The sequence below is a fragment of the Podarcis gaigeae genome (genome assembly GCF_964106915.1).
Source record: "Podarcis gaigeae genome assembly, chromosome: 3".
Classification (NCBI taxonomy): Eukaryota; Metazoa; Chordata; class Lepidosauria; order Squamata; family Lacertidae; genus Podarcis; species Podarcis gaigeae.
Window position 1 is genome coordinate 96,550,287 of NC_139680.1, and position 25,796 is coordinate 96,576,082.

General features: G+C 45.1%; 1 protein-coding gene and 1 long non-coding RNA gene across 4 annotated transcripts in view; one reads left to right on the top strand and one right to left on the bottom strand.

Moving 5' to 3' along the window:
- The window catches only part of RPS6KC1 (ribosomal protein S6 kinase C1), a 102,264-nt gene that overhangs the window by 36,935 nt on the left and 39,533 nt on the right, over nucleotides 1–25,796 (bottom strand). For all 3 annotated transcript variants that reach the window (XM_083733137.1, XM_083733138.1, XM_083733139.1), the window contains 3 exons: nucleotides 25,149–25,511; nucleotides 9,600–9,721; nucleotides 4,825–4,917 (listed from right to left, as the gene is read on the bottom strand). In XM_083733137.1, coding sequence (XP_083589263.1) covers nucleotides 4,825–4,917; nucleotides 9,600–9,721; nucleotides 25,149–25,511 — 578 coding nt within the window. The remainder of the gene's footprint in view (nucleotides 1–4,824; nucleotides 4,918–9,599; nucleotides 9,722–25,148; nucleotides 25,512–25,796) is intronic.
- Nucleotides 1,385–5,127, top strand: LOC310842244. Its single transcript, XR_014563033.1, has 2 exons — nucleotides 1,385–2,156; nucleotides 4,748–5,127. It is a non-coding gene; the product is annotated as an uncharacterized lncRNA (long non-coding RNA).

The window sequence follows — 25,796 nt, forward strand, 5'->3', positions numbered from 1 at the left end:
ACCTCAATACTTTCCATTGGCTGGTATAAAACAGAATCCTAAATGGGGACCCAGGGAGTATAAAAGAAAGAAATTTCACAAACGTATCTCTGTTGGTAAAACATGAGACTCTTAAATTTCAGGCTCATGAGTTCAAGTCCAATGTTGGGCAAAAGATTCCTGCATCGCAGGGGTTGGACTTACGATGAACCTTGTGGTCCCTTCCAACTCTACAGTTCTACGCTTTATGAAACTGAGGGTCAGAGTACATGTTTTATGTGAGAATGTGGTGATCACACAGGGTGCCCGGACGTTTGACGGTCTATTGATCCCTGTGGCACCACTGTGATTGCTTCCCCGCTGCCACCAACCCATTTCTCTCGGGTACACACGGAGTCCAGGCAGTTGTTAACATTAAACCAAATTAAGCCTTAACAAGTTTATGGTTTCAGATGGTTTTTCTTGTCAGTCTCTTAATCTTAGGTTCTTACCGGCCTATACCTTCCTAATAACTTCTAACTAATTATCCCAACTGTCTATCTGACTCCTCATAACAGATTCTCTCTCTCACACACATCAAACTATCCCAACCCACAGACTTATTCTCCCTCTCTCTTCTCTAACACCCGACTAACTCCTTAACAACACTAACTCTAACTCTTAACTCCTCACTAGCCAATCACTTCACACTCATTTAACCCTTTCCTTATGAGCCAGTATGATGTCACCTGGGAGGGCGAATGCCACAGAGAAACCTGTGACTGGATTTCCCCTGCGTCGCCTTCTTTACTTCAAAGCAGATACATGAGCTACTAGTTTGATCTGATAGGGAGAAGCAGTGCTGCAGGGGAAGCATTTGCCCCCTTTCCCCCATGCCACCACCACCCCGATCTATTTGCTCCACATACAATGAAGCTGCTGCTAGGTCCAGGGGAAAGGGGCATACAGGCACCATACAGGAATTTGCTCTTGCTAAGAACTCAGAGAATGAACAGCATCTTTGCCAAGTTATAACTCCCAGGATTCTTTGGGCAACACCACGAGACTTGTAATGTTTGCTGCACGGCCTACACCTAAAGCAACCAACTTTTCTATCTCTGGAAACTTTTCCCCTGATGCAGGATGGAGAAGGGTGTATTTTCATCACACAAACTGGCCTCCTCGCAGACAGGACTGCCAGGATATTGAATTGCAAATCCAAAGAGAGATTTAATATTAAAATGGAGATTGAAGCGCCTATCTTACAAATGCGGGGGAAACCCCTTCCTTTCCTTGCAATTCCCTTTTGTCATCTTCTCCTTTTTTTCGCCATGCATTGATTAAAGAAAAGTAAGACCACAAGGAGCTAAATAGAAACTGGTTCAGCCTCTGGTCTGCCAAGTTGGCTATTCCTGGCCCTAGACCACCTGCAAAAACCTCCTTCAGGCGGCAAAAAAATCCTCATTTGCTGGCTGCCCTTTCTTCCTCTTGATTTCTGCTTGCCAGCAAGTGAGAGCAAAAGAGAGGCTGAGCACATCTGGCAAGCTCTGTATTTGCTGATCTTGGGTTCTGTTTTCCCCTTATTTGCAAGGCTGGCCTAGAAGGCAGTGACTGTTGCCTTCCGCTAACAGACTGCCAGCATCTCATAGGTCTCCGCCGCTGAAGTGCTCAAGCTCCATCCTGCTCCTATGCAAATAGTTCTGGCTTGTGCACCAGCAGTGGATGAATCCCACACATGGATGCACCCCAAGACTTGCAGCTATCTGCTCCATCCCTCCTGGTGAAGGATTAGGAGGTTAAGTCGTTCCTGGACCATCACACCGTCTTACAGATTTATACAGTATACACAGCTGAAAGCTATCATCGGCTTGGTCAAATTGCTCTTGCTGTCTAGGCTCTTTAATAAATACGCAAAGAAAGGAACACCAGACCAGATCAGACCCTTATAAGCAGATGTAAGCAGATGTGAATGAAAAAGACGTTGACTTACAAGCCTGACCTAGTGACACTGGAGGAAATGGAACTAAATTGACTCAAATCTAAGCGGTCTGACCAAAGAGGTCTGCAGTCGAGGCAGCAAGACATTACTGAGAGGTCTCCTAGCGTTGCAAGCTTAATGCATCATACATCGCAGCAGAAAGGGAGATGTTACTAGTTATTCCCAAGGCCACACGTTTTACCGCACTGACATCCATCAGGTATTTGTATTTATTTCTTGTGTCTTTATTTCTGGTCTTTATTTCTAACCAACAAGCAGTGGGCTGCCCGCTCCTTCCCAACAGCGATCATATTTCTGAACATGGACACAGTGCAATAAGAACATGATTATCAGTGCACAAGGTCCCTTACAGGGTAGCAAGAAGAAACATTGGTAGTCCCTGCCTGAATAGGCTAACAGCATGAAATATGACGTAGAGGAACATCAGAGGTAGAAGGGAATATGAGAGACAACGGTTATTGTGTTCAGAGACAACGGTTATTCAGTTCAGTTTTGTGAGGAATATTGTTTTTGCTTGTTACTGTGTTGTGTATTTTTGTGTTTTTATATTGCAAACTGCCCTGTGATCCTCGGATGAAGGGTGGTATAGAAATTTAATTAATTAATACTAATAAGAAGAAATTTGAGCCACTTGCAAAGTCCTGATCTGGCAATGGGTGCAAATGGCTCCAGCATCCAGAGTGTTGGGACTTTGGCTGGGAGGGCTGTACAGAAAGAAACCTGCTCCCTCCCTCCTTCTCAGCCTAACATATCTAACTCCCTCCCCTCATCAGCCATCTCCATTTATAGCAAACAGAAGACAGTCTCACCTGCCAGAAGAATTCTAGTGCATGAGCCTAGTTCAGGCATAGGCAAACTCGGCCCTCCAGATGTTTTGGGACTACAATTCCCATCATCCCTAACCACTAGGTCCTGTTAGCTAGGGGTGATGGGAGTTGTAGTCCCAAAACATCTGGAGGGCCAAATTTGCCTATGCCTGGCCTAGTTCATATGCTTTGGGAATCTGGCATTTTCAATATTTTGGATATGAAAGGGTTGGGCATCTGTAACCGCCACTCAAAGTAAAATGTTATGCAAGTCAAGAATCTTGACTTATATATAATATATGAAGACTCTGAATTTGCAGTGTGTGTGTGTGTGTGTGTGTTATTTCTATAGCAGGTCTCATGCTTCTTATTCACTATCTCAATAATTCAAATAACCATGTAAGTATGCTTAGCCTAAGAAAAAGAGAGGATTGTTTACCTAAGTCAAAGATAGAGAACTTCCCCGCTCACCATGAAGAGCCACATTCCCTTGGAAAATAGTTGCCAGCAACACAGCAAGAGTAGGAGGAGCCAATACTTGCTGTGGGAAAGCATACAGCCACACTCATTTCTCTCTCTCTCTCCGTCACACAAACACACATAAACACATGCACACAAAGACACCCTGCAGGTCACACATCCTCTGTCCCTGGCAACACTATCCTGTGAGAGTATGTGACTGAACTGGCATATGAACCAGGCATTTCCACCTTGCAACTGAGGTGCTAAACTCAGAAGTTAGAGTACAGATCAAATGCACACTATGAAAGGGCAGATTTAAAATTTTCAAATAAATGAAAGAAATAAACCTCATCTGAGTGACTACAAGGAACCATCAAAAGGCTGGCAGATTAAATGCTGAATGAAGAAGTGCGCCTTTAAAAGTTAAACAGCCCATTTCATTAGCATGTCACCCAAGTTTGACTTGGATCCCTAATTGGCTATACTTAACCAGGGCAGTCACTTTAATCGCAGCATCTCTTTGGTCTCTCAATTAGGCTTACAAGAGCCACATCTTGTTCATAAATGTTTACTCAAGACAAAACGAAATTACCCTGGATGGAATCTGGAGGTATTTTATCCCACATATACTAAAAACAAGGAGGTAGGGAACCATCATTTTCTCCCCCATAGTTTTTAACTTGGGGGGATTGAAAAGAACAAGGAGAAACACCTTTTTAAAATTCACTTTTATTCTTCTCTGTTGCCCTACGCCACACACACACACTCGCAAACCTCCAACTCCCCAGACTCTCACACCGTCCACTGGACGTATATATATTTTTCCATGTTTCCGTCTCACCTAATACTGAAAGACCAAAACTGCTGTCTTTCCTAGAAATTAAGAAAAGCCGTGTCGGATCAGGATATGTAGCCCATCTAGTCCAGCATCCCATTCACACATGTACTTTGTATGTATGCTATGTACGCAGCCACAAAATGTTTGCCCAGCTCCAATACGGGGGGCGGGGGGAGGGAGGCAAAACTGGAGCATAGCAAGTGGGGAGAGATGACCCATCCTAGAGGAACTCCTGTTTTGAAGTTACTTCTGGGCCTTCTTTCAAGTTGCACCCAAGGTTGAAAGAAAACGAAACATTCATGCCTTGAGAACCTGTTTGTCAGCATTTGCAGCATTTACACTTACCTTTGAGTAAAATGGGGGACGTCATCTTTTGGGGGGACAGGATGCACAATTTTCCATCTTACTTTCTTTCAAAGTTGCCATTCCTGGAAACAACCTGGCACCTTATTTGGCATGTTTTTAGCTACAGCATAGTAGCCGGGGCATAGCGTTTTTTTAAAATATAAAAATTTCACTGGGCCCTTTTTGCAGACTGGCACCATATTCTTTAGCTCAAATATATTTTGCATGACCTTACATGAATTGCTTAGATAAAAGCCTTTCCCTCCCCCCTTCTACTTTTGTTATTTTAAAGTGCAGATGCATTTGAGTCATTTTCCCTCTTTGTTTCATATCCTTAAGATCCGCAGCTTCAAAGACAGAATGTCAGCATGCAGTCGATTTATGACTGAACTCTTGAAGAGACACTGAAGAATTACCTTGTCAATCACCCCAAGGACTCTAAAGGCCTTCAGTTCCTCGGCAGGGCTCCTTAGGTTCCAAGAGGGCCTTGAACTTAGTGATCCTGGAGGCTAATGGAAGATATCAAAGATTACAACATCAATCAGGGTGGTACTTGAAGGAAGACTGCCTGCTGGAGCAAATGCCAGGCTGAAGGAAACTAAATTTATCATAAATCAGAGAGAGGGAAGATGAAAGAAGTTTGCTGTTTGTCCTTAATGCAAAAAAGGAAGCAGGGGGAGTTGATAGTAAATAAATCGCTGGGACACTGAAAATGGAAATGTGGCAAAAAGGAATATTAATATTTTAAGAAAAAAATATTAAGAATTTAGACACTTCCCCAGTTCTTTGTGCATGCAAGGAATCTCGGGTGCATTGCTATAGAAACCCCACCCGTATCCTTTACTCTGGGTTTGAAGGAAGAGGAACAAAAATAAGAGTGACAAAAGTATAGCAGGGAAACTACAGGCAATTTTTTGTGCCATTATTCAGTCTTTACTTTCATTAGAAAAACAACCCTAAAACCAGAAAAGTGATTTGCTAAATAGCCTGACTTTAAACTAATTATGGATCGTGAACCTAATTCTGGCTCCCCAACCATAAACATATAAGTAAGGGACGCGGGTGGCGCTGTGGGTAAAACGTCAGTGCCTAGGACTTGCCGATCGTAAGGTCGGCGGTTCGAATCCCCGTGGCGGGGTGAGCTCCCGTCGTTCGGTCCCAGCTCCTGCCCACCTAGCAGTTTGAAAGCACCCCTAAGTGCAAGTAGATAAATAGGTACCGCTTTATAGCGGGAAGGTAAACGGCGTTTCCGTGTGCTGCGCTGGTGCTGGCTCGCCAGCTGCAGCTTCGTCACGCTGGCCACGTGACCCGGAAGTGTCTTCGGACAGCTCTGGCTCCCGGCCTCTTAAGTGAGATGAGCGCGCTACCCTAGAGTCGGACACGACTGGCCCGTATGGGCATAGGTACCTTTACCTTTACCTTTAAGGGACATCCTTTACCTCCAAGAAGAAGCACTTAGTGGTCACAACTCCAGGTGAGGTAGAATAGAGAGTTAATCTGCCACACCCCCAAATCAGAAATTCCCTAATTAGATTAGTTGTTTAAAAAAAAAGTAAAGGACCCCTGACAGGTAAGTCCAGTCGCAGACGACCCTGCGGTTGCAGCGCTCATCTCACTTTACAGGCCGAGGGAGCCGGCGTTTGTCCGCAGACACTTTTTCTGGGTCATGTGGCCAGCATGACTAAGCTGCTTCTGGCGCAAAGGAACACCGAAACCAGAGCAGCGCAGGGAAACGCCGTTTACCTTCCTGCCGGAGCGGTACCTATTTATCTACTTGCACTTGTCTGGCGTGCTTTCGAACTGCTAGGCTGGCAGGAGCTGGGACTGAGCAACCGGAGCTCACCCTGTTGTGGGGATTCGAACCGCCAACCTTCTGATCAGCAAGCCCAAGAGGCTCAGTGGTTTAGACCACAGCGCCACCCACATGTTAGGAAACACCAATTCCCCTCAAACAGCTGCAATTCCCAGTTAACTTTTGAGGAGGGATTGAGTGTTAACCCACTCTGAGAGCTACAGTGAGGTGAATGGGGGGGTCTCCTAACAATTCTCAGCACCCTTGGAAATGACAGCTCCCAGAATTCTTTGGGGGAAACCATGATTGCTGAAAGTGCTTTGAATGTGTGGTGTGAATGTGGCCTTAGTAAAAACCCACAACAATACCTCTGTGCAGACCGTCTACTTCTGTGTCAATGCACAAGAGAGCAGTGAGGTTATGCCAAACAGCCCTTTCCCCCATTTTATGCTCTAAGAAGTTACTCCTCCTGGTGTCAGCACAAATCTCTACAGGGAAGTGCAGCTGTACGCATGAAAGCTTCTATTTGCTCTGCTTAAAAGGGAAAAAAAAATTCTAGTTTGTGGGGAGGTTTCAGGAGGGCAAGATGCAAAAATAAACAAATGTCTTTTTCTTCTTTCTCACCTCCCTTCTCATAAGCCCTCAAAAACACTATGGGTGGGGTTCAATTAACAAATCCTGTCAGCAGAGGGCAGAGCAAGGACTTCCGCTGGCAAAATGGGGGCTTCCCCACTCTACTCCCTCCATGCTCCACAAAATTGGGCTGGAGCCCCAGAACAGTGAGCAAGGGAAGGGGAGGGGATCTCACCCCAGCTTTCCAGCCGAAATGCCTATCTTGACAGAATCATTGACACAGTGTGACATGGAATTTTTCCCTACATGGGGACCATTCCAGGCTGACAGAAACCCCAAACAGTTGGGGGCCAGAGATACAGTGTGACATTTTGTAAAATGTTAAACCTGCCTCCTCTCAGCCATGACCCTGGCTGCAATCCGTCTAAGTTTGTCCCACAGAATCCAGTGAAGTCAATAGTCCATAGGGTTTTATAAATAGGAGGCTTAAGGTGTTGCCTGGCCCCTCCTATATAGGCCAGGCCACAATGTTAGGCTCTATGCTGATGCCTCTCTCAAACCACATCCACCTTTGACAAAATACTTGAAATAATTATACAAATTTCCACACAGGAGTTCCTGCTATGCAATCAATTTAATCTTTGGTTAAGTGGATCTACATTCTAATCTTGGAAAGAACCTGAAGGGAATTTAAGGCCAACCCTGTACCATAACATCCCAATGCACAAATATACCGCTAAAAATTAAGCAGCCCTCAGGTGTGTGAGGGGAAACGTCCTCCAAAGCTCATCTGGGGAGTTCTATTAGAGTAGAAAAGGCTTCTTTTCCCTGTTTTGTTTTTTCTCGCCCCCAAAACCCTCCCTCAAAACAGAAAACAACAACAAAAGGCAATCACCATTCAGAGAGGCAGAGATTAATTTACCCCTTTGCCTATTCACAGCAACTAGCTGCCTTCAACTATTCTTAGGGTTGTTCAAAGTAAGATGAAAGACTCATTTGCCCTTTTTTGTCCTTCTGTGATACAAATGTAGACAGACAGGAAGTTTGGAACTTTTAACGTTTGCTACATGAGAGCAGTCATCGACAATCACACACAGTTTTGTGTGACTGCAGCAAAAGACATCTAAGCTAAGAACAGAAAGGTCCTCGGGGAATCTTTTATTTTATTTTTCGGCTGTTGCCGAAGAAGGGCAAAGTCAAGATTTGTTAAAGGATGTATTTCGTTCTCTCAGTTCCAAGTCCAAGAGCTACCACCCCAGTTCCTGCAAATGTTTTAACGATCACTCCTCGCTGGAAAAATCCCCATGTAAAGATCGCACTGAAGATGGCTTCAGAAGCCCCTTAATGTTCAAAGACTATCATATCACCAAGGTGTCCCTTATCATTACTTTAAAAGAACATCTTCTCCTGTGCAATCCTGTCTGCTCGCCTCCCCTCCAAATCAGAAGGAGAGGCTTCTCCGTAACCTCCAACTTTAAAAAAAAAAAAATGGGATGTGAGATTGTGCTTTTTCTATTGTTGCATCTACAGTCTGGAAGTTAACAGCTGAAGAAATCCACCTTTAAACTTCCTTGTTCTCACCCTGCCCAAGCAAGACTTTTTAAAAACCCTTTGCTCAGAGAGGGGTGCTACTGCCGTTTTTGTGCCCCCGTTTCAGAATCATGCAGTCATAGAATTGTAAAGTTGGAAGGGACCCCAAGGGTCATCTAGTCCAACCCCCTGCAGTGCAGGAGTCTCAGATAAAGCATCCATGGCAGATGGCCATCCAACCTCTGCTTTAAAACTTCCAAGGAAGGAGAGTCCACAACCTCTCAAGGGAGCCCGTTCCACTGTGAAACAGCTCTTACTGTCAGAAAGTTCTTCCTGATGTTTGGTCGAAATATCCTTTCTTGGAACTTTAATCCTTTGGTGTGGATCCTACCCTTCAGAGCAGGAAAAAGAAGCTTGCTCAATCTTCCATGTGACAGCCATTTAGATATTTGAAGGTGGCGCTCGATACTTAGTACTGGCCTTTTTTATTTCTTTTTATTTTTATTTTTTTCATTTGTGAATTGCAATCTTTAATCCAGCATTCTTCTTTCTTAAACTGAAAATCCATGAGTAAGCTAAATAATTGCTGATGAACCAAACAGGATAGGGCAGCTATGGTCTGCCTGGAGCAAAAGTCAAGATGGTGCCCACCAACACCCCAAAATACCATGCACAAAAACTGGCAGTAGAATCTGACTCCGATGTTGATGGCCAAACACCATCCTTCCCTGCACCAGAGGACAGCACGTGGCACAGTGCAAGCCACATGGCAGACACAGCTATGTTTCCCTGGCATTCCTTGTCCCCAAATCTGCCACCTGAGATAGCTGCTTCCCTCTCTCTAATGGCAAGGATAGTGCCTTAATTATGGGCAGCCTTCCCTCTCCACTTCCTGCAATGCTTTGGTCCAAAGCTGTACATATTTGCTTATCTGGCAGAATCCTGCTTCTGTAATTCATAAGGAGAAGCAAACTCTGCATGGAACACATACAAACACTCCAAGAGAGATTACAGTCGTACCTTGGAAACTGAACGCCGTTGCGAGCCAAACGTTTTGGCTCCCGAACGCTGCAAACCCGGAAGTGAGTGTTCCCATTTTTGAACGTTCTTTGGTACCCGTCCAACAGGGCTTCCGCGGCTTCCAATTGGCTGCAGGAGCTTCCTGCAACCAATCGGAAGTCCCGCCTTGGTTTCCGAACGTTTTGGAAGTCGAACGGACTTCCGGAACGGATTCTGTTTGACTTCCGAGGTACAACTTTACACTATTTTGCATTTTGTAAAAAGAAAAGAACCTACTCCAGAAACTGAAGCATCTTCTGATGAGGGTTTACAATAGAGGCTTGAAATTTTTTCTGCTCTCATCAGATATTCCGAAGTCTTCCTCTTCACTGCTTCGCGGCGTGTTGGACTTGACTCCCCTGTGTGATATAAGACAAGAGTGTTAAAAATCTGCCACCTCTGAGATTTTGTCTTCCTGTAGATTCAGCTCAAATCAGTGGGTTGCATCCAAGGCTGTTTTTTTCGCTAGCAAAGTAAACTTCCACTTGTGCAGTGGTTCTTTCCTCTCCCCTACAGAGCCTACACACCGCCTCAAAATCTGCTTCAGAGGATTGGAGGATCTTCTGGAGAAGATTTTACAGGCGCACAGGAAGAGAAGAGGAAGTACAGTTGTGCGAGCGGAATACCACATGTTCAGTGCTGGCGACAACCCAGTGGTTTTCCATTTGTGTTCCAAATCATAGTTATGAGTTGCTGGAAGCTTCCAACTACTAAGTAATTCTACTTAGTAGTATTTACATAACCTCCAACTACTACTGCTCAATTTGGCTTCAGTTTCATAGATATTCATAAAATTCATCTGGGATTGTTTGCATTTGCATGATTCACCTCTATCAGGAAGTGTTTTTTTTAATGTTTGGCATTTTACTATGTTTTTAGATGTGCTGTAAGCCACCCAGCCAGATGGGCGGTATAGAATTAACGAAATTGTTATTGCTGTCACCAAATTCTGGACATTAACATCTATTACACACACTCACATACACTCACACATATAGAATTTACCATCTCATTCAATGCTAACATTTTCTAGCTTATAATTTTTGAGGTGTTAAGGATAAAGTTGAGGCTTCTATTTTCCTTGTTTAAATGAAAGAAACTGCTGCTTACAAACAATATATTTTGAGTTTGTAACAGCTAAAAATTAACATGCTGCACATGCCTCCAATTCTATTCATCGCATAAACATCAAACACAAGACAAAGAAATTGCTAATTATTATCAAATTGTAAAAATTCATATTTCTAGCACATATCTTGAGGTATTCAATAGGCATTTCTCCTAAGTTCACCTTAAGATGCTTTCTTTTTTTCAGTGCTTTGTGGGTTCATATGTATATAGGAATACAAGTGTTAACTGCGTTAAAGCTTTTAATTTTTCTTGATGGCAAGATCATGCAAGGTCACCCCACTTCAAACAAAAGATTCATTTTCTATTTAGTTGTTTTCCTAGATACCAGCAGATATTTGTGTTTCATTTGATAAAGATCAAAGCTTTTCACCTAAATCAGTCAGATTCGAAAAAAGAAAAGAAAATGAGCAGTGTCATTTTAAATGTTTGAAAAAACTAGCCTCCTCTGAAGAAAGATATAAAAAGTGTGTTAATGCTGATGACAGAGACCTTCAAATAAAAAAAAAACCCTTCGAGATTCCTCTTCTCTCTCTCTCTTTCTTTCTCTCTCCCTCCCTCCCCATTTGCTATACAGCAGCTGTGCCTCACGCAAATTCACATGAATGAAAATATTTGGGCGAGAAACCACCCCCTTAGCTTGTTTTCCATATGACTTTCCTGTAATTATTTTGTAAACTGTTCGCACAACAATATATAAAAACATCTGCAAAAACAGGTAATTAATGTGTCAAGCTAAACTAATGCATTTTTATGGTGGCCATGCTTCGTCAACTGTAATTATAACTCTTTTTAAGCAAATGATGATGTGTTTGTTGCAATGTGAAAGTGCTTATTTTAGATGCTCTGTTCACCGTTACTGCAAACAGAATATTAAAAAAAAGGAGGGGGGGACTCGACACAGCTTACTACGCAACATATACAGGCTTCTAGCCATTTGCTTCCCCTCGTCGCAAACCATCTTGTTGGGCTTAAAGGGTTGATTTTTCTTTTATTTGGATCAGCATCTGAGCTGGTCAGGTCAAATTGAATTCTTCTTGGCCACAGAAACAGAGGTCACTGCCTTGTATTGGCAGTACCTCTCCAGGGTTGGCAGCACCTCTCCAGGGTTTCAGTAAGGGGCAACCCAAAGTCCTATCTACTTGGGGAACATTTTGTCCCCAAGGGCCAGATCTTTATCAGGATCTGCTGCAAGGGTTAAATCTGACAGGTGGGTGGGGTTTCAAAGCATGTTGGGACTTCAACCCCCATCATTCTGCCCCTACACTAAGATGCCTTCTGACAGTTCCCTCATTGCGAGAAGTGAGGCTACAGGGAACCAGACAGAGGGCCTTCTCGGTAGTGGCGCCCGCCCTGTGGAACGCCCCCCCATCAGATGTCAAGGAAATAAGCAGCTATCTTATTTTTAAAAGACACCTGAAGGCAGCCCTGTTTAGGGAAGTTTTTAATATTTAATGCTGTATTGATTTTAACACTCGATTGGGAACCGCCCAGAGTGGCTGGGGAAACTCAGCCCGATGGGCGGGGTATAAATAATAAATTATTATTATGATATTATTATTCAAAGTGCTTGGCAGGCAGCAAGGCGATGCTAAAAGGCTTTTTGCTATGTTTCAGCAGCTGTTTCAATGCCAGCCCCTGGTTGCCGCAACTGGTTGCCGGGCACCCCGGAAGCTGCGGAAGGGGGTCGATTGGCAGGGCCAAGCCTCACCCATGTATGAGTTCAGGTACAGGGTACATGGGTGTTGCTTGCAGGCTCTGGGGAAAGTTGGGTCTATGTGGTGCAGATACCCCAACAATGCCCTACCTTGGAAATAGCGAGGATTGAACCTAGGAACCTCTGAATGCAAAGGAGATGCTCTACCACCGAGCTACAGACCTCCTTCTCCAATCGAACCTGGAGTCTTCTGTATGCAATGCCGATAAGCAGAAAAACCTGTCTCATTCTCCACCCCCTCCTTCTGCCCCAAATATCCAAGGGCTGCCTCACAACCTTATGCAGGAACAGTGTTTCCTGCAACGACACTAGTTTCGACACTGTTTTTTTTTGTACAGCCAATACCTCAAGTATAATGGGCAGAGTATTTAATCTGTCCAGTGTTTAAGCTTAACAATTCATTAAAACATTGGCTGTGACTGAATTACAGCATGACCTATGGTGGGTCAAAACTGCAGCACTAACCAACTATAGAAAGTTAATATTGCATCTCAAGCCTTACAGAAATAAGATAATAATTTGAAAAACTACCCTATAAAAGCACACTATCTGAAAACAAGACGAGAGTTGCATTCATTCATTTATGGTACATGTCAACTACATTCCTTGGTAGGCTTCAAAAGCAAATGAGATAATCAATTTGTGTTGTTGTTTTTATCAATAAAGAACTCTGTTAATTTCACAGTAGAGGCTTCAGGGCTCGACAACTGCAAGGAGAGGGATGAGGCGCTCTCGGTGTGGAAGTCATTTGTTCAGGAGAGGCCATTTGAGGGAAGTAGCATTTGATCATCAATAAACGCCAGTCACATTAATAATAATAATAAAAGATTAGAAGCTCTAGAATTGCCTTCCTCCAACCTGATGTCCTCTAGATGTTGTTGAAGTAGAATTCCTATCACCCCAACCCCTGGCAATGGCTGATGGGAATTGCAGTCCAAAACATTTTGAGGATTCCTGGATGAGGAACCATCTTGAGGACTCCAGTGCATGTTGGTTGCTAGACTAAAAGATTTACAGAAAAAGTTTTGGAGATGTGGTATAAACTATAGTTCAGAGAGATCTTCCCACTGGCGCCAGGCGCCTTTCTGCACGTCTCCTTGTTTCTAACAGAAAGAGTATTTCAACTGCAGCATAGTAAACACAACTGTAGTTTTATCTCTCCTCACCTTAAAATGGTAGCAAAACAACGTGGTTGGATCCTATGACAGGGTATCAGGCAATGTCTAAGGTTGTGCAAGCAGGGTTCATTTTGCCCAGTGGGACTTTCCTCTCCCTCCTCCGCCACCCCGTACCACTTGTGCCCCCAAAACCTGCTTAGAAGGTATCCTCTTTTCCACCACCAACCATTGCAGCAGAGCAGAAGGCAGCTCCATTTAGAAAACTAGAAAATGCTCCACTGTAATTTTGAAATCCCACTCTTAACGTTCATTTATCTAGTTATTCAATGTATTTTACCCCACTCTTTAGTACACACACAGAGAGAGAGAGAGAGAGAGAGAGAGAGAGAGAGAGAGAGCTTCCTGAGCGGTTTACAAGAACAGCTGCCCTCAGGTTTCCAATCTAGAAAGACACAAGGGAGAGGGGAGAGGGGTGGAGAAAGGGGGGAAGCAAGCTGAGGCTGAGCATAGCCTCATCAGATGCTTCAAATGGCTCTGAACTACTGTCCAAAGGCCCTTTAAGGAAGACCCATTGAGGTGGGGTTTTCCCAATTGTTGTTGTTTAGTTGTTTAGTTGTTTAGCCGTGTCCGACTCTTCGTGACCCCATGAACCAGAGCACGCCAGGCACTCCTGTCTTCCACTGCCTCCCGCAGCTTGGTCTTCAAATCACAGCAGCATGCCACAGGGCAGGAGTCCCCTTGCTGCTGGTTCGGGATGTAAATAAGGTTTTGGCCTTCCATGGAGAAGGAAACTTTCCTTTGACTATCTCTCAAAATCAAAGGTGGAGCACTTCCCAGAATGACTACTGCCTCTTTCTTTAGGCTGGCATTTAAAGGATCCGGTGAAAGGTGATGTACGATAATTTTGTTTCCTCTTCTTAGCTGGTTCTGTGACAATGGGTGCTTTATTGTGCTGGTTGCAATTTCAAATCTGGGCTTTGGATCAAGACAAAACACAAAGGGAGAAGCAACAGCTTCTTACTGCCGACAAGAAAACAAAATGGTGCCAGAAGCGCTCCATGTTCCAGCATAAAGACTACAGAAACAGGAGGAGGTTGTTTTCATAGCCACGTTCTGAGGTTGTTCACACACAACCTCTGAACAGTGGAGAAGGAAGGCGCAATATTTTCCAGTTCCCTTTTGCATTCTGCTCTGGAAGAGCTTTCAATCTAGCAAAGGCAGAGATGGCCAAGAATCAGAGTAGCACAAAAGGAACTTGTTAGGCAACAAAGAGGAACCTAGCAGACGCCTGATCCTGGGAAACCAGCTACAGCAGCTTGAACAGCAAACATAACTTTAGATACAGGGGCTGCAGGAAAAATATTTGTATTACACGCTTCCTGGAAGATACTGAAGTATCTTTTTTTTTCAATTTTTGCAAATTGAATTGCAAAAAAAGGGTAAAACAGGGAACCTGTGGCTCTCTAGACTTTTGGACTACAACTCCCATAATTTCTGGCCATTGACAATGCTGACTGGGGCTGATGAGCCTCAGATTAGCTACCCATAGCACTGTACTTTGCTGCCTTCGTACTAGGACCTCTTCACACACTGCCAAACTTCCATAGACAAGTCTCTTCCATGTAGGAAATTGTGTGCAGGTGTGGCGTTTAGTGTCAGTCTAGGGACTGGGAGACCAGGGTTCAAATCCCCACTTAGCTATTAAGCTCAATGGGCAGCCTCTCAAAGACCACTGCCTCTCAGCCTAACCTACCTCAGACTGTTGTTGTGGGGATTAAATGAGGACTGGGGAATTATGTGTGCCACCTTCATCTCCTTGCAGGGAAAAGGTGGAAGATCAACGCAGTACATAAAGCAAAATAGGAATAAATAAAGAGCAACCAGATGCGAGAAGGGCAGTGGAGGTGCTACTAGGGAACACTACCCAATAGGCCCATGCAGTGCTCTGTGAGAAATGGCAACAGGGGCCCAGAACATTCCCAGGATGCTCTGTGGCAAGCAGAGATTCTGTGGCCAATATTTATTTATTTAAAATGGTTTCCATTCCCTGCAATCCTCTAAAATGCTCAAGGCACCTCACCAAATAATAAAACAGTACCGTGTCAACTTGGGAAGAATTCCCTAAAGGGGGGAAATAAACAAATAGGAAAGCCACTGCTTTTGCTTATAAAGGAATCAGATTTCTCGCTTGTTGATTTTTAAATCAACATTGAAGACAGGGCGGGCAACGTAGTTATGTGGCACATAGGTCATTCGAGGACTACCGCAAAGGGTCAATTAAGAAGGAGGCTGCTCACTAAATCAGAGGGCAATCAATGGGCCTGGAGGGGTGTACCGACCTCAGACTGCTCTGCAAGCAGATCAAAGACAGGAGGGGCAGCAGCAGGAGGCCCGGTCGTGACTTTCTCTACAACTGGAGCTGCAAAGTCCAAGCAGAGCCAGTGCAGTTCCACAGCAGGGATGGGGAACCTATGCCCCACCAGGTGTTGGTGGACTACAACTCCCACCATCCCTGCCCACTGGCCATGGTAGCTGGGGCTGATCAGAGTTGAGCCTGGCAACATCTGGAGGGCCACGGGTTCCTTATCCCTGTTCTGGCTGTTGCCGTGTATGCCTGTGGTAGTCAAGAGGACGATGGTCTCCATCAGCCCCAGCCAGCCTGGTAAGTGGGGTTGTAGCAACATCTGGAGACAACCATGCTGGACATCCCTGAAGTAACCCATCTCACTGGGTCGTGAACTCTGGGCCTCAGCCATGCAGTTACATTAGAGGTGAGGAGCCTTTGGCCCTCCAGATGTTGTTGGATTACAGCTCCCATTGGCCTTGACTATTGGCCATGCTAGCTAGGGGCGATAGGAGAAAGGGGCACGAGTGGCAGCTTCACACACGAGGGTTCCTAATAGATACATGTGTGACAGATGTACAGTGGTATCTCGGGTTACAGACGCTTCAGGTTACAGGTGCTTCAGGTTACAGACTCCGCTAACCCAGAAATAGTACGTCGGGTTAAGAACTTTGCTTCAGGATGAGAACAGAAATCGTGCACGGCGGCAGCTGCAGAAGGCCCCATTAGCTAAAGTGGTGTCTCAGGTTAAGAACAGTTTCAGGTTAAAAACAGACCTCCAGAAGGAATTAAATTTTTAACCCAAGGTACCACTGTAGTTTAGCAACATCTGGGGCCCCACGTTACCCCTGTCAAGTATCTCCCTAGTCAAAACACTAGGACCGCCATCATGACACGAAGGGGTTTCTTCTTATCCATCGTGCTTTTGTTTTGTCTTTGTTTTGAAGGTCATTACCCAGCCTGTGCTTTAGGGTTAAGTCGGATTTCAAATATATAAACACACAGCTGGACCATTTCCAAGCCAAAGCAAAAAATAAAATCCTTCCGTCTGGTCCTGCTCTCTTGTTATTTCACTGGACACCACTGTCGTTCTCTCTCTCTCTCTCTCTCTCTCTCTCTCTCTCTCTCTCTCTCTCCTTGGACCATCCCCAAGGAACAGAATTTGGGCCAAGAGGTTTCACTCCTTGTACCTGAGCCTTGGGCAGCCATCAGGCGCTACTAGTTTTCCAGCTTCCAAACGGAGACTGGCAGGCGACCGCTTTTGCCCTGAAGCGACAGGCAGATCAGTTTTCTTGGAGAGACTTGTAAGTGGAAACCATGTGACAGAAGAGCGACGAGGGACGGCGAAAAACAACAGCAACAATGCCGCACCACCAAAGGGTTCCAAATCCACTGATAAGCAAGGGATATTTCCTTGACAGTTCTGTGCCTCGGAAGATCCGGCTCTCTTCAACAACTTGGCACCATGGCCAACATTTCTTGGTAGAGCTAAGCCCAGGATGAAAGGGTGAAGCCACAGAGATATAGGCACATCTCCTTGAGTTTCAATTTCTCTTGGTTGGAGAGCACGTAAACGTTAACACCAAGGGGAGGGTCGTGGCTTGGAGCATCTCTGCTGCACACAAAGGGGTCTCAGGTTCAACCTGCTGTCAGTTGATGTAGACATGGAGATGGACCGAAGATTCGTATGTAACCAGAAAGGCCAGTTCAGATGATGGATCCAAAGAGGAAATAGCAATGCTTGCTTCCACTGTTGAGTGCTGAGTGATGAAGAAGCTTTGCTCTGGTTATCAAGAAACGGGGAGGTTTACACTGATGGGTTTAAAGCAGTGTTTTCCGAAATGAGAGGTGCCACCCTCGGGGGAGGGCGCTGGAATGATCCAGGGGGGCAGTAGTAGCCTCGGATGCAATTGTGGGGCGTTGAGTAAAAAGAAGGGGGCAACAGAAGCAAAAAGACAGAAGGTTCGTCCTTCTCATTAGGACAATTTTCAATGTTATTCATAATTTTTACGTTAATATTATCCTTCATTGTCTTACTTTTCTGTGTGCAATGTGAATGTTACTATGGTTGATTTTAATAAATAATTTTATCACTTCAAGCTTTAAGGTGTCTTCTTTGCAACAACATCTTTGTTTACCATGTCGTAGGATGCACCGTATTTTCCGCTCTATAAGACGCACTCCCCCCCCCTCAAAAAAGTAGGGAAAATGTGTGTGCATCTTATGGAGCGAATGCTGGCTGTGCAGCTATTGCTGAAGCCAGAACAGCAAGAGGGAGAGCTGCGCAGCAATCCCTCTTGGTGTTCTGGCTTCAGGGATAGCCACGCAAAGCCTCTTCAACAACATTTGATTCAGAATATTATTATTTTTTCATGTTTTCCTCCTCTAAAATCTAGGTGTATCTTATGGTTGGGTGCGTCTTATAGAGCGAAAAACACGGTAGGTAGAAATAGAGACACATAAAAGAACGCAAATTTGTCACTGCATCTTCCTGTTTGTTCGCTTACAGAATTTCTTTTTTCTGAAAAGAGGGCAGTAGGCCAAATAAGTCTGAGAGCCTCTGGTTTAGAGAGACTCTTTAAAGAAGCCCCTCCTCTCCTAGGTGCATGGGGACCTCTCTCCCACTGTCTGGCGCTTTCAGTGAGCCAGACTGTAGGCTGAATTTTAGTCAGAATAAATGTTGTTCCTGTGAGTGGCATTTGCCATAGGACTGGACTGTATCAAGGCTGCAGGGCCTCACAGCTGAGGGTGTAATGCAGCCCTCCAGACCTCTCTATCTGGTCCTCAGGACTCTCTCCAGGCCACACCTCCTCGGCCACACACTCCACTCTCCTTGAGCATTTTTGCCTTGCAGGAATGTGCCCTTGAATGCCCCTTGCTTGCTTGGATGGAGGGGTGTGTGATACTGTAGAAACTAGCCTGCCACTCACAGGTAAGATTTATGGGTTTGCTGCTTTGCCTACCTTTTCTTCTGGCCCCACACACTTGTGGCCCCCAGGAGGTTGCTGATAATGGAATGTGGCCCTCAACTCTGAAAAAGGTCCCGGTCCTTGGCCCCTTGACCATATATGGCCATTACCCATCCTTGACAACATAGCATTATGAATTCTATCATGCTTTGAATGCAGATCTCCCCAGGTTCAAACCCGGTGAGCTCCAGTTAAAAGGATCAGGTAGCAGGCAATGAGAGAAACCTCTTCCCACTACCCTGGGAATCTGCTTCCAGTCCAAGCAGACAATACAGTGGTACCTCGGTTATCGAACAGCTCAGTTCACAAACAACTTGGAACCTGAATGCTGCAAAACCAGAAGTAGGTGTTGCAGTTTTCAAACTTTTTTTTTTTTTGGAATTCAAACGTGCTCCATTTTGAGTCCCCCTATGTTTCCTGTTGCGGGACGCAGGTGGCGCTGTGGGTTAAAGCCTCAGTGCCTAGGACTTGCCGATCGAAAGGTCGGCGGTTCGAATCCCTGCGGCGGGGTGCGCTCCCGCTGCTCGGTCCCAGCGCCTGCCAACCTAGCAGTTCGAAAGCACCTCCGGGTGCAAGTAGATAAATAGGGACCGCTTACCAGCGGGAAGGTAAACGGCGTTTCCGTGTGCGGCTCTGGCTCGCCAGAGCAGCGATGTCACGCTGGCCACGTGACCCGGAAGTGTCTCCGGACAGCGCTGGCCCCTGGCCTCTTAAGTGAGATGGGCGCACAACCCCAGAGTCTGTCAAGACTGGCCCGTACGGGCAGGGGTACCTTTACCTTTACCTTTATGTTTCCTGTTGTGCTTCTAATTTGCGTCGCCCCATTCAAGCCTTCCATTTCCAACTGCAGTGTTCTGAGGTGATATTTGGAGCTTATATTTGGTGCTTTTGTTTTTGCTATTTATTTTGCGTTTTTTGTTTTGCGGCTTTTTCAGTTAATTTGTTTTTGTGACTATGTGGGTCCCAGTTCAGCTACTGATGGATTGAGTGAGTGAGTGAGTGAGTGAGTGCAGAAATGGATAAAAGCCCCCCATCCAAACAATGACTATCATCAGTGCAGGTAGGAATAAAACATTAATTTTAATTTTTATCACCCACAATACTGTTTTATGTATTGTATACTACAGTACATTGATTATTGCTTTCATTTTATGGATCAATGGTCTCGTTAGATAGTAAAATTCATGTTAAATTGCTGTTTTAGGAATTGTTTTTAAAAGTCTGGAACAGATTAATCCATTTTGAATTACTTTCTATGGGAAAGTGTGCCTTGGTTTTGGAACAGACTAATAATAATAATAATAATAATAATAATAATAATAATAATAATAATTTATTATTTTTACCCCGCCCATCTTGCTGGGTTTCCCCAGCCACTCTGGGTGGCTTCCAACAAAGATTAAAAATACATTAAAATGTCACACATTAAAAACTTCCTTAAACAGGGCTGCCTTAAAATGTCTTCTAAATGCCAGGTAGTTGTTTATCTCTTTGACATCTGATGGGAGGGCGTTCCACCGGGTGGGTGCCACTACCAAGAAGGCCTGGTTCCCTGTAGCTTTGCTTCTCGCAGTGAGGGAACCACCAGAAGGCCCTTGGCACTGGACCTCAGTGTCCGGGCAGAACGATGGGGGTGGAGACGTTCCTTTAGGTATACTGGACCAAGGCCGTTTAGGGCTTTAAAGGTCAGCACCAACACTTTGAATTGTGCTCAGAAACGTACTGGGAGCCAATGTAGGTCTTTCAGGACCGGTGTTATGTGGTCTCGGCAGCTGCTCCCAGTCACCAGTCTAGCTGCCGCATTCTGGATTAGTTGTAGTTTCCAGGTCACCTTCAAAAGTAGCCCCATGTAGAGCACATTGCAGTAGTCCAAGCGGGAGATAACCAGAGCATGCACCACTCTGGCAAGACAGTCCACGGGTGTTGGAGCCAGCCAGATGACTCCCACACGCGGGCAGATAGGGTCTCAGCCTGCATAGAGCTGATAAACAGCTGCCCTGGACACAGAATTAACCTGCGCCTCCATGGACAGCTGTGAGTCCAAATGACTCCCAGGCTGCGCACCTGGTCCTTCAGGGGCACAGTTACCCCATTCAGGACCAGGGAGTCCTCTACACCAGCCCACCCCCGTCCCCCAAGAATAGTACTTCTGTCTTGTCAGGATTCAACCTCAATCCATCAGCCGCCATCCATCCTCCAACTGATTAAGTTTGAGAACCAAGGTACCACTGTACTGGCCAATTTTATTTATTTATTTGTGTATTAATTGAATCTGTATACTGCTTAATTGTAAATAAAACCTCTGAGGATTTGGTCTAAGGCAGCCTCCTATGTTTCCATACATCTGAATGCCTCTGAATGTCTTGGATGCTTTAGTTGAGATCCCTGCACTGCAGGGGGTTGGACTAGATGACCCTCAGGGTCCCAGGATTCTGATTTCAAATAGTTTTCAAATCCAGCCAACGGAATCATCAGCACCAGCATAATTTTTATAGTCTAGAGCACTATAAAAATCTGCTTCCCTTTTTCTTTTTGTATTCTATTCTATCATTTGGATAATAAACTAGGTGATTGTATGTGCACATGTTAATTATGGAAAGGGAAGCAGATCCCCACTATACTAAACGAAGCAGGTGGGGAAGAGTCCTTTTAGCAACTTACAGATACTCTAAGAACAAATGCTGGTTGAGCTACTGAGAAAAGGCTGGGTTCATCTGATTTTCACACTAATGTTGCATGTTGGCTGGATGGCAACCATTTAGTAGCAAGAACTACTAAGGGTTCATATGCAAACCAATCTGAAGTTTTATTGCAGTCGTTTGGTATTTGATGCAAACTCCACTGAGTAGAGAGGGGTCTTCTCAGGAGTTCCAAAAGTAAATGCTCATGAAAATATACCCCCTTCTATTGCACTGGCTGTGCTTAGGAGATCAAACATCTCTCAGATTATTATTACTAGAAGAAGAAGAGCTATGACATGCTTTTTTGTCAGGGCATGCAGCCCCTTTGTGGCACAAGCAAACAAACTAGGAAGTATTCAACCAACCATAGTTTCCGGTTACGTCCAAACTAGGGGACTACGGTTACCAGCTTCAGAGAAGTCAGGATATTAAACCACGGTGTGAAGTTCATTATTTACCACTGCTTATTAATTTACATACCACTTGCCTGCCCAAATGGCTGTCAAGTACAGTGGTACCTCGGGTTAAGAACTTAATTCATTCTGAAGGTCTGTTCTTAACCTGAAACTGTTCTTAACCTGAAGCACCACTTTAGCTAATGGGGCCTCCCACTGCCGCTGCGCAATTTCTGTTCTCATCCTGAAGCAAAGTTCTTAACCCAAGGTACTATTTCTGGGTTAGCGGAGTCTGTAACCTGAAGCGCATGTAACCTGAAGCATATGTAACCTGAGGTACCACTGTATAAAACCAATTATAAAGTCCATACATAATCAAAAGCAGCTTTGAATTTCCTGGTTTGTTACCAAACTGAAATTGATAGTTTCCCAGTTCAAGGGGCGGGGGGACTGGAAGCTTGTGGCTAATTAGAGGCTTCCCAGTTTGACAGTGGGTTGCCCAAATTCGCTCCCACACTTACGGCAAAAGGCTTGTTCATATCTCAGTATATTAAGTCAAGTAATGATCACCTGAACAGGCAACGCTGTACCCCTTAAACTCACTACACGTACAGCATATGTAATGTCACCATGAGATTCTTGCAAGAGGACATGAGAAGTGGCCTTTTGGACTATATAAATTATAAAACTTAATGCTGTGAACTAAAGGAGACAGCAGTTAAGAGGCTATTACACTATTACAGGGATATGGCACTGATCTGAGTCAATGGAAAGGAGAGATTTCTGCAAGGCACACTGCAAAGTAAAGTGCTCTAGATCAACTGATAGCAGAAATCATTAAGAGCAAAGATAAAAATCAAGAAGTGGTGCTTTTGGGTTTTTTTGTTCTCCGTGTTGCAACTGATGTTTGGAAGCTACAAATCCTACTTACTTGGCGCCACCATGTGGCAATAATCTGTATTGTCACTTTTTCCATCAATGGAGAATGGAAACTCTTGTTCACAAGCAAAAACATACCAACACTTGTGTAAGTCTCCTGACACAAGCCCACTAGGAAGGATAAATCCATAGGTAGCTTCCTATTAATGCAGATATGTAAATTCTGCAAGAATGCACTGTTTCTCATGCACCCACATCATTTTCAACAGACATTAACACATAAGAAGAGCTCTGCAGGATCTGACCAACAGCCGGTCTAGTCCAGCATCCTGTTCTTACAGTGGCCAACCAGAAGCCTGTGGAAAGCCAACTATGCAGGACATGAGAACAACAGCATCTCCCTTCTCATGTTCTCCAGCAACTGGTGTTCGGCACAGAAGCAGAAAATAGTTATCACGGTTTGTAGCCGATGATAGGATTAGACTAATGAAAGGAGGATAAGACTTTTCCAAAGCCATCCAAGCTGGTGGTTACATCACTACCTGACTGTGCAGTTCTGGAATGCTTACACATAAAGGTTGAAAAGCCAGGGTCTGTAGTGCTCAAACCTCACCCATTTAATAATATAAGAAACCAAAATGCGGGAGGGAAGCCCTGCTTGAGTGGAGCCTAGCCTGCGCTTACTGAGATCATTCAACCCTAGAAATATTTTGAAGAAAGGGAACGAATGAATGAGGTTGAGGAAGCCACGAACTGTAAAGTTTCCGGTTTCAGCTAATGTTCCAAGGGAAAGGATTCCTCTAACTCAGGGGAACTTGAGTTTTAAGTAGCCCCTGTGTGGACTTGACAGCATCAAGAAGGCCCTCTTCGCCAATAACCTGGGAAGGAAGTTCTCTTTTTGGAATATAGGCAAAAAGGATGCATATCCGCAACAGGGGCATAACTTTGGCCAGCTTGCCTACTGCAGAAGCACGTTCAACTGAGCTGCACAGCCTTCTCCCCTAGATCAAGCTCGGAGGAAGCCCGCTCCGAAAATCAACGTGAGGCAGGATACAGATTCCTATGGGGCTGATTAACTGCCGGGAGCAGCTGTGATCTGTGGACAGCTGCCCCACACTGAGCCTCTGAAATGCAGGTGACAGCTTCTCAGTGAAATACCCTCAGGCCCTGGAGTGGCTCCACCCACCCAGGCTGCTCTACGGATCCTCCTGGGCAGAAAGCTATGGAAGAAGCTTCTTGTTCCAGTTGAAGAACAAACACTTCCTGAGCTCTGACGTACAGTATATTCCCATATCCTTTCATTGCCCTTCAGTCCTGACCCCTGGGTTGTTCTCCTCAGTCCTACCTCCTGCTTTGACCCCAAGCCTTCTCCATCCCACTGCTCCTGGTTCATTTCTGGCCGTCATCCGGCATCCAAGCGCCAACAGTGACACAGTCCCTTTCCTCCTCTCCAAGGCAGTTAAAACATATAATATGACTTTTTGCTTTAATCACGATGTTTAGCTTGGTTTTTTTGGTTGTTGCTTTGTTATCAGTGTTTTATGGACTGTTAATAGTTTTTACACTGATGATTTGCTAATTATTCCATTTGATTTGTGCTGCATTTGTGATGTTCTGTTACGTTCCATCATATGCTCCTTCTCTTTATTGTTTGTAAGCCGCTTTTGGGATTCATTTGAAAGGAATGCAGCCTAGAAACACAATAAATCAAATCAAATCGATTTTGGAACAGCAGGAGTCAGAAGATAACGACACCAAGGAATGGCCACACTTGTGAGTAGTCAGAGGCCATGTTCAGGGCTACCGATGGACAGAAGAGACAGGATTACAGTGGTACCTCGGGTTAAGTACTTAATTCGTTCTGGAGGTCTGTTCTTAACCTGAAACTGTTCTTAACCTGAAGCACCACTTTAGCTGGGGCCTCCTGCTGCCGCTGTGCCGCTGCTGCACGATTTCTGTTCTCATCCTGAAGCAAAGTTCTTAACCCGAGGTAATGTTTCTGGTTTAGCGGAGTCTGTAACCTGAAGCGTATGTAACCTGAAGCATATGTAACCCGAGGTACCACTGTAGATGGCTTGATCTAGCAGGGCTACTCTGATATCCTCACAGGGCGGTTTTCAATTTACACCACAGATGAGGAACCCGTAGTTCTCCAAACTTCCCAAATCCCATCAGCCCTAACCAGCATGGCCAGTGGTCAAGGATCATGAGAGTTGCAAGCCCGGTAACATTCAAGAAGTTGCAAGTCCCCCCATTCCTACTTTATGCCAAACCTAGTTCAAGACAAACAGGCTTAATAATTTAGGTGGACTCTTTTGAGCACTTAGCAAACCAGCTATGCAAACACAATGCAGCTATTGACTGGGATGCTGAGTTTGCTCCCATTGGCAGGAGAATCCCCTGGACAGAGTTCCACACATGGGATCTTCCAACCGGCGGAAGAGAAGAGGCAACTCTCAACTGAGGCTGAGACATCTGGAGGGCAGCAGGCTGGCGAAAGCTAAACCAAGCCAACAAGAAACGCAGCCAAAAAAGCACAATAAGTAAAACCATACCTTGCACCCCTTCCAGGAGCAGATCCACTCCTTTCCTATAAAAGCCAAAGGCAGCCTCATAGTCTTCCTCTTCCTCCTTCTTCAAGGCCAGCTTTATCAGCTCCCCTGCCTTGTCCAGGTAGTCTCGCCTGCCAAGCTTGGCCTTTAAGCTCCCAGTGAACAGGCCCCGGCTCTCCCTCTCGCCATCGGGTTTGCTCCATTCGTGGTCCGAAACGGCAGAGGCCTGCGCCAGCGGTTCGGTGGGAAAGCTGAGGCTGAAGGATCTGCTGGGGGAATTCTGGTTAGATGCCATTCCATCATCTAACTCAGCAAGAGAGTCCACATCAACGGTCAAAGAGATCAGGTCGCTGTCGCTTGAGAAACCTGAAGGGCAGAAGGAGAATGGAGGTGAGAAAGAATCTGGTGGGTCATCTAGTCCAGAGGTAGCCCAAACGGCATCTTCCACCCGCGGGCAAATAATGGCTACCAGAGGGTTCAATTTGGCCAGTGAGACCCATGTCCTAGTGTCAATCAGGTGATGTCACTGGGCGATGTCAGCTGATAGGCAAGGGGATTGAAGTCTCCACTCATCCACTGGTGAGCAGACAGTTCAGTCCTGCTGGGTGCTGCTTCACCAGTACATTTTCTGAGGGGAACGCACTGGCAAAG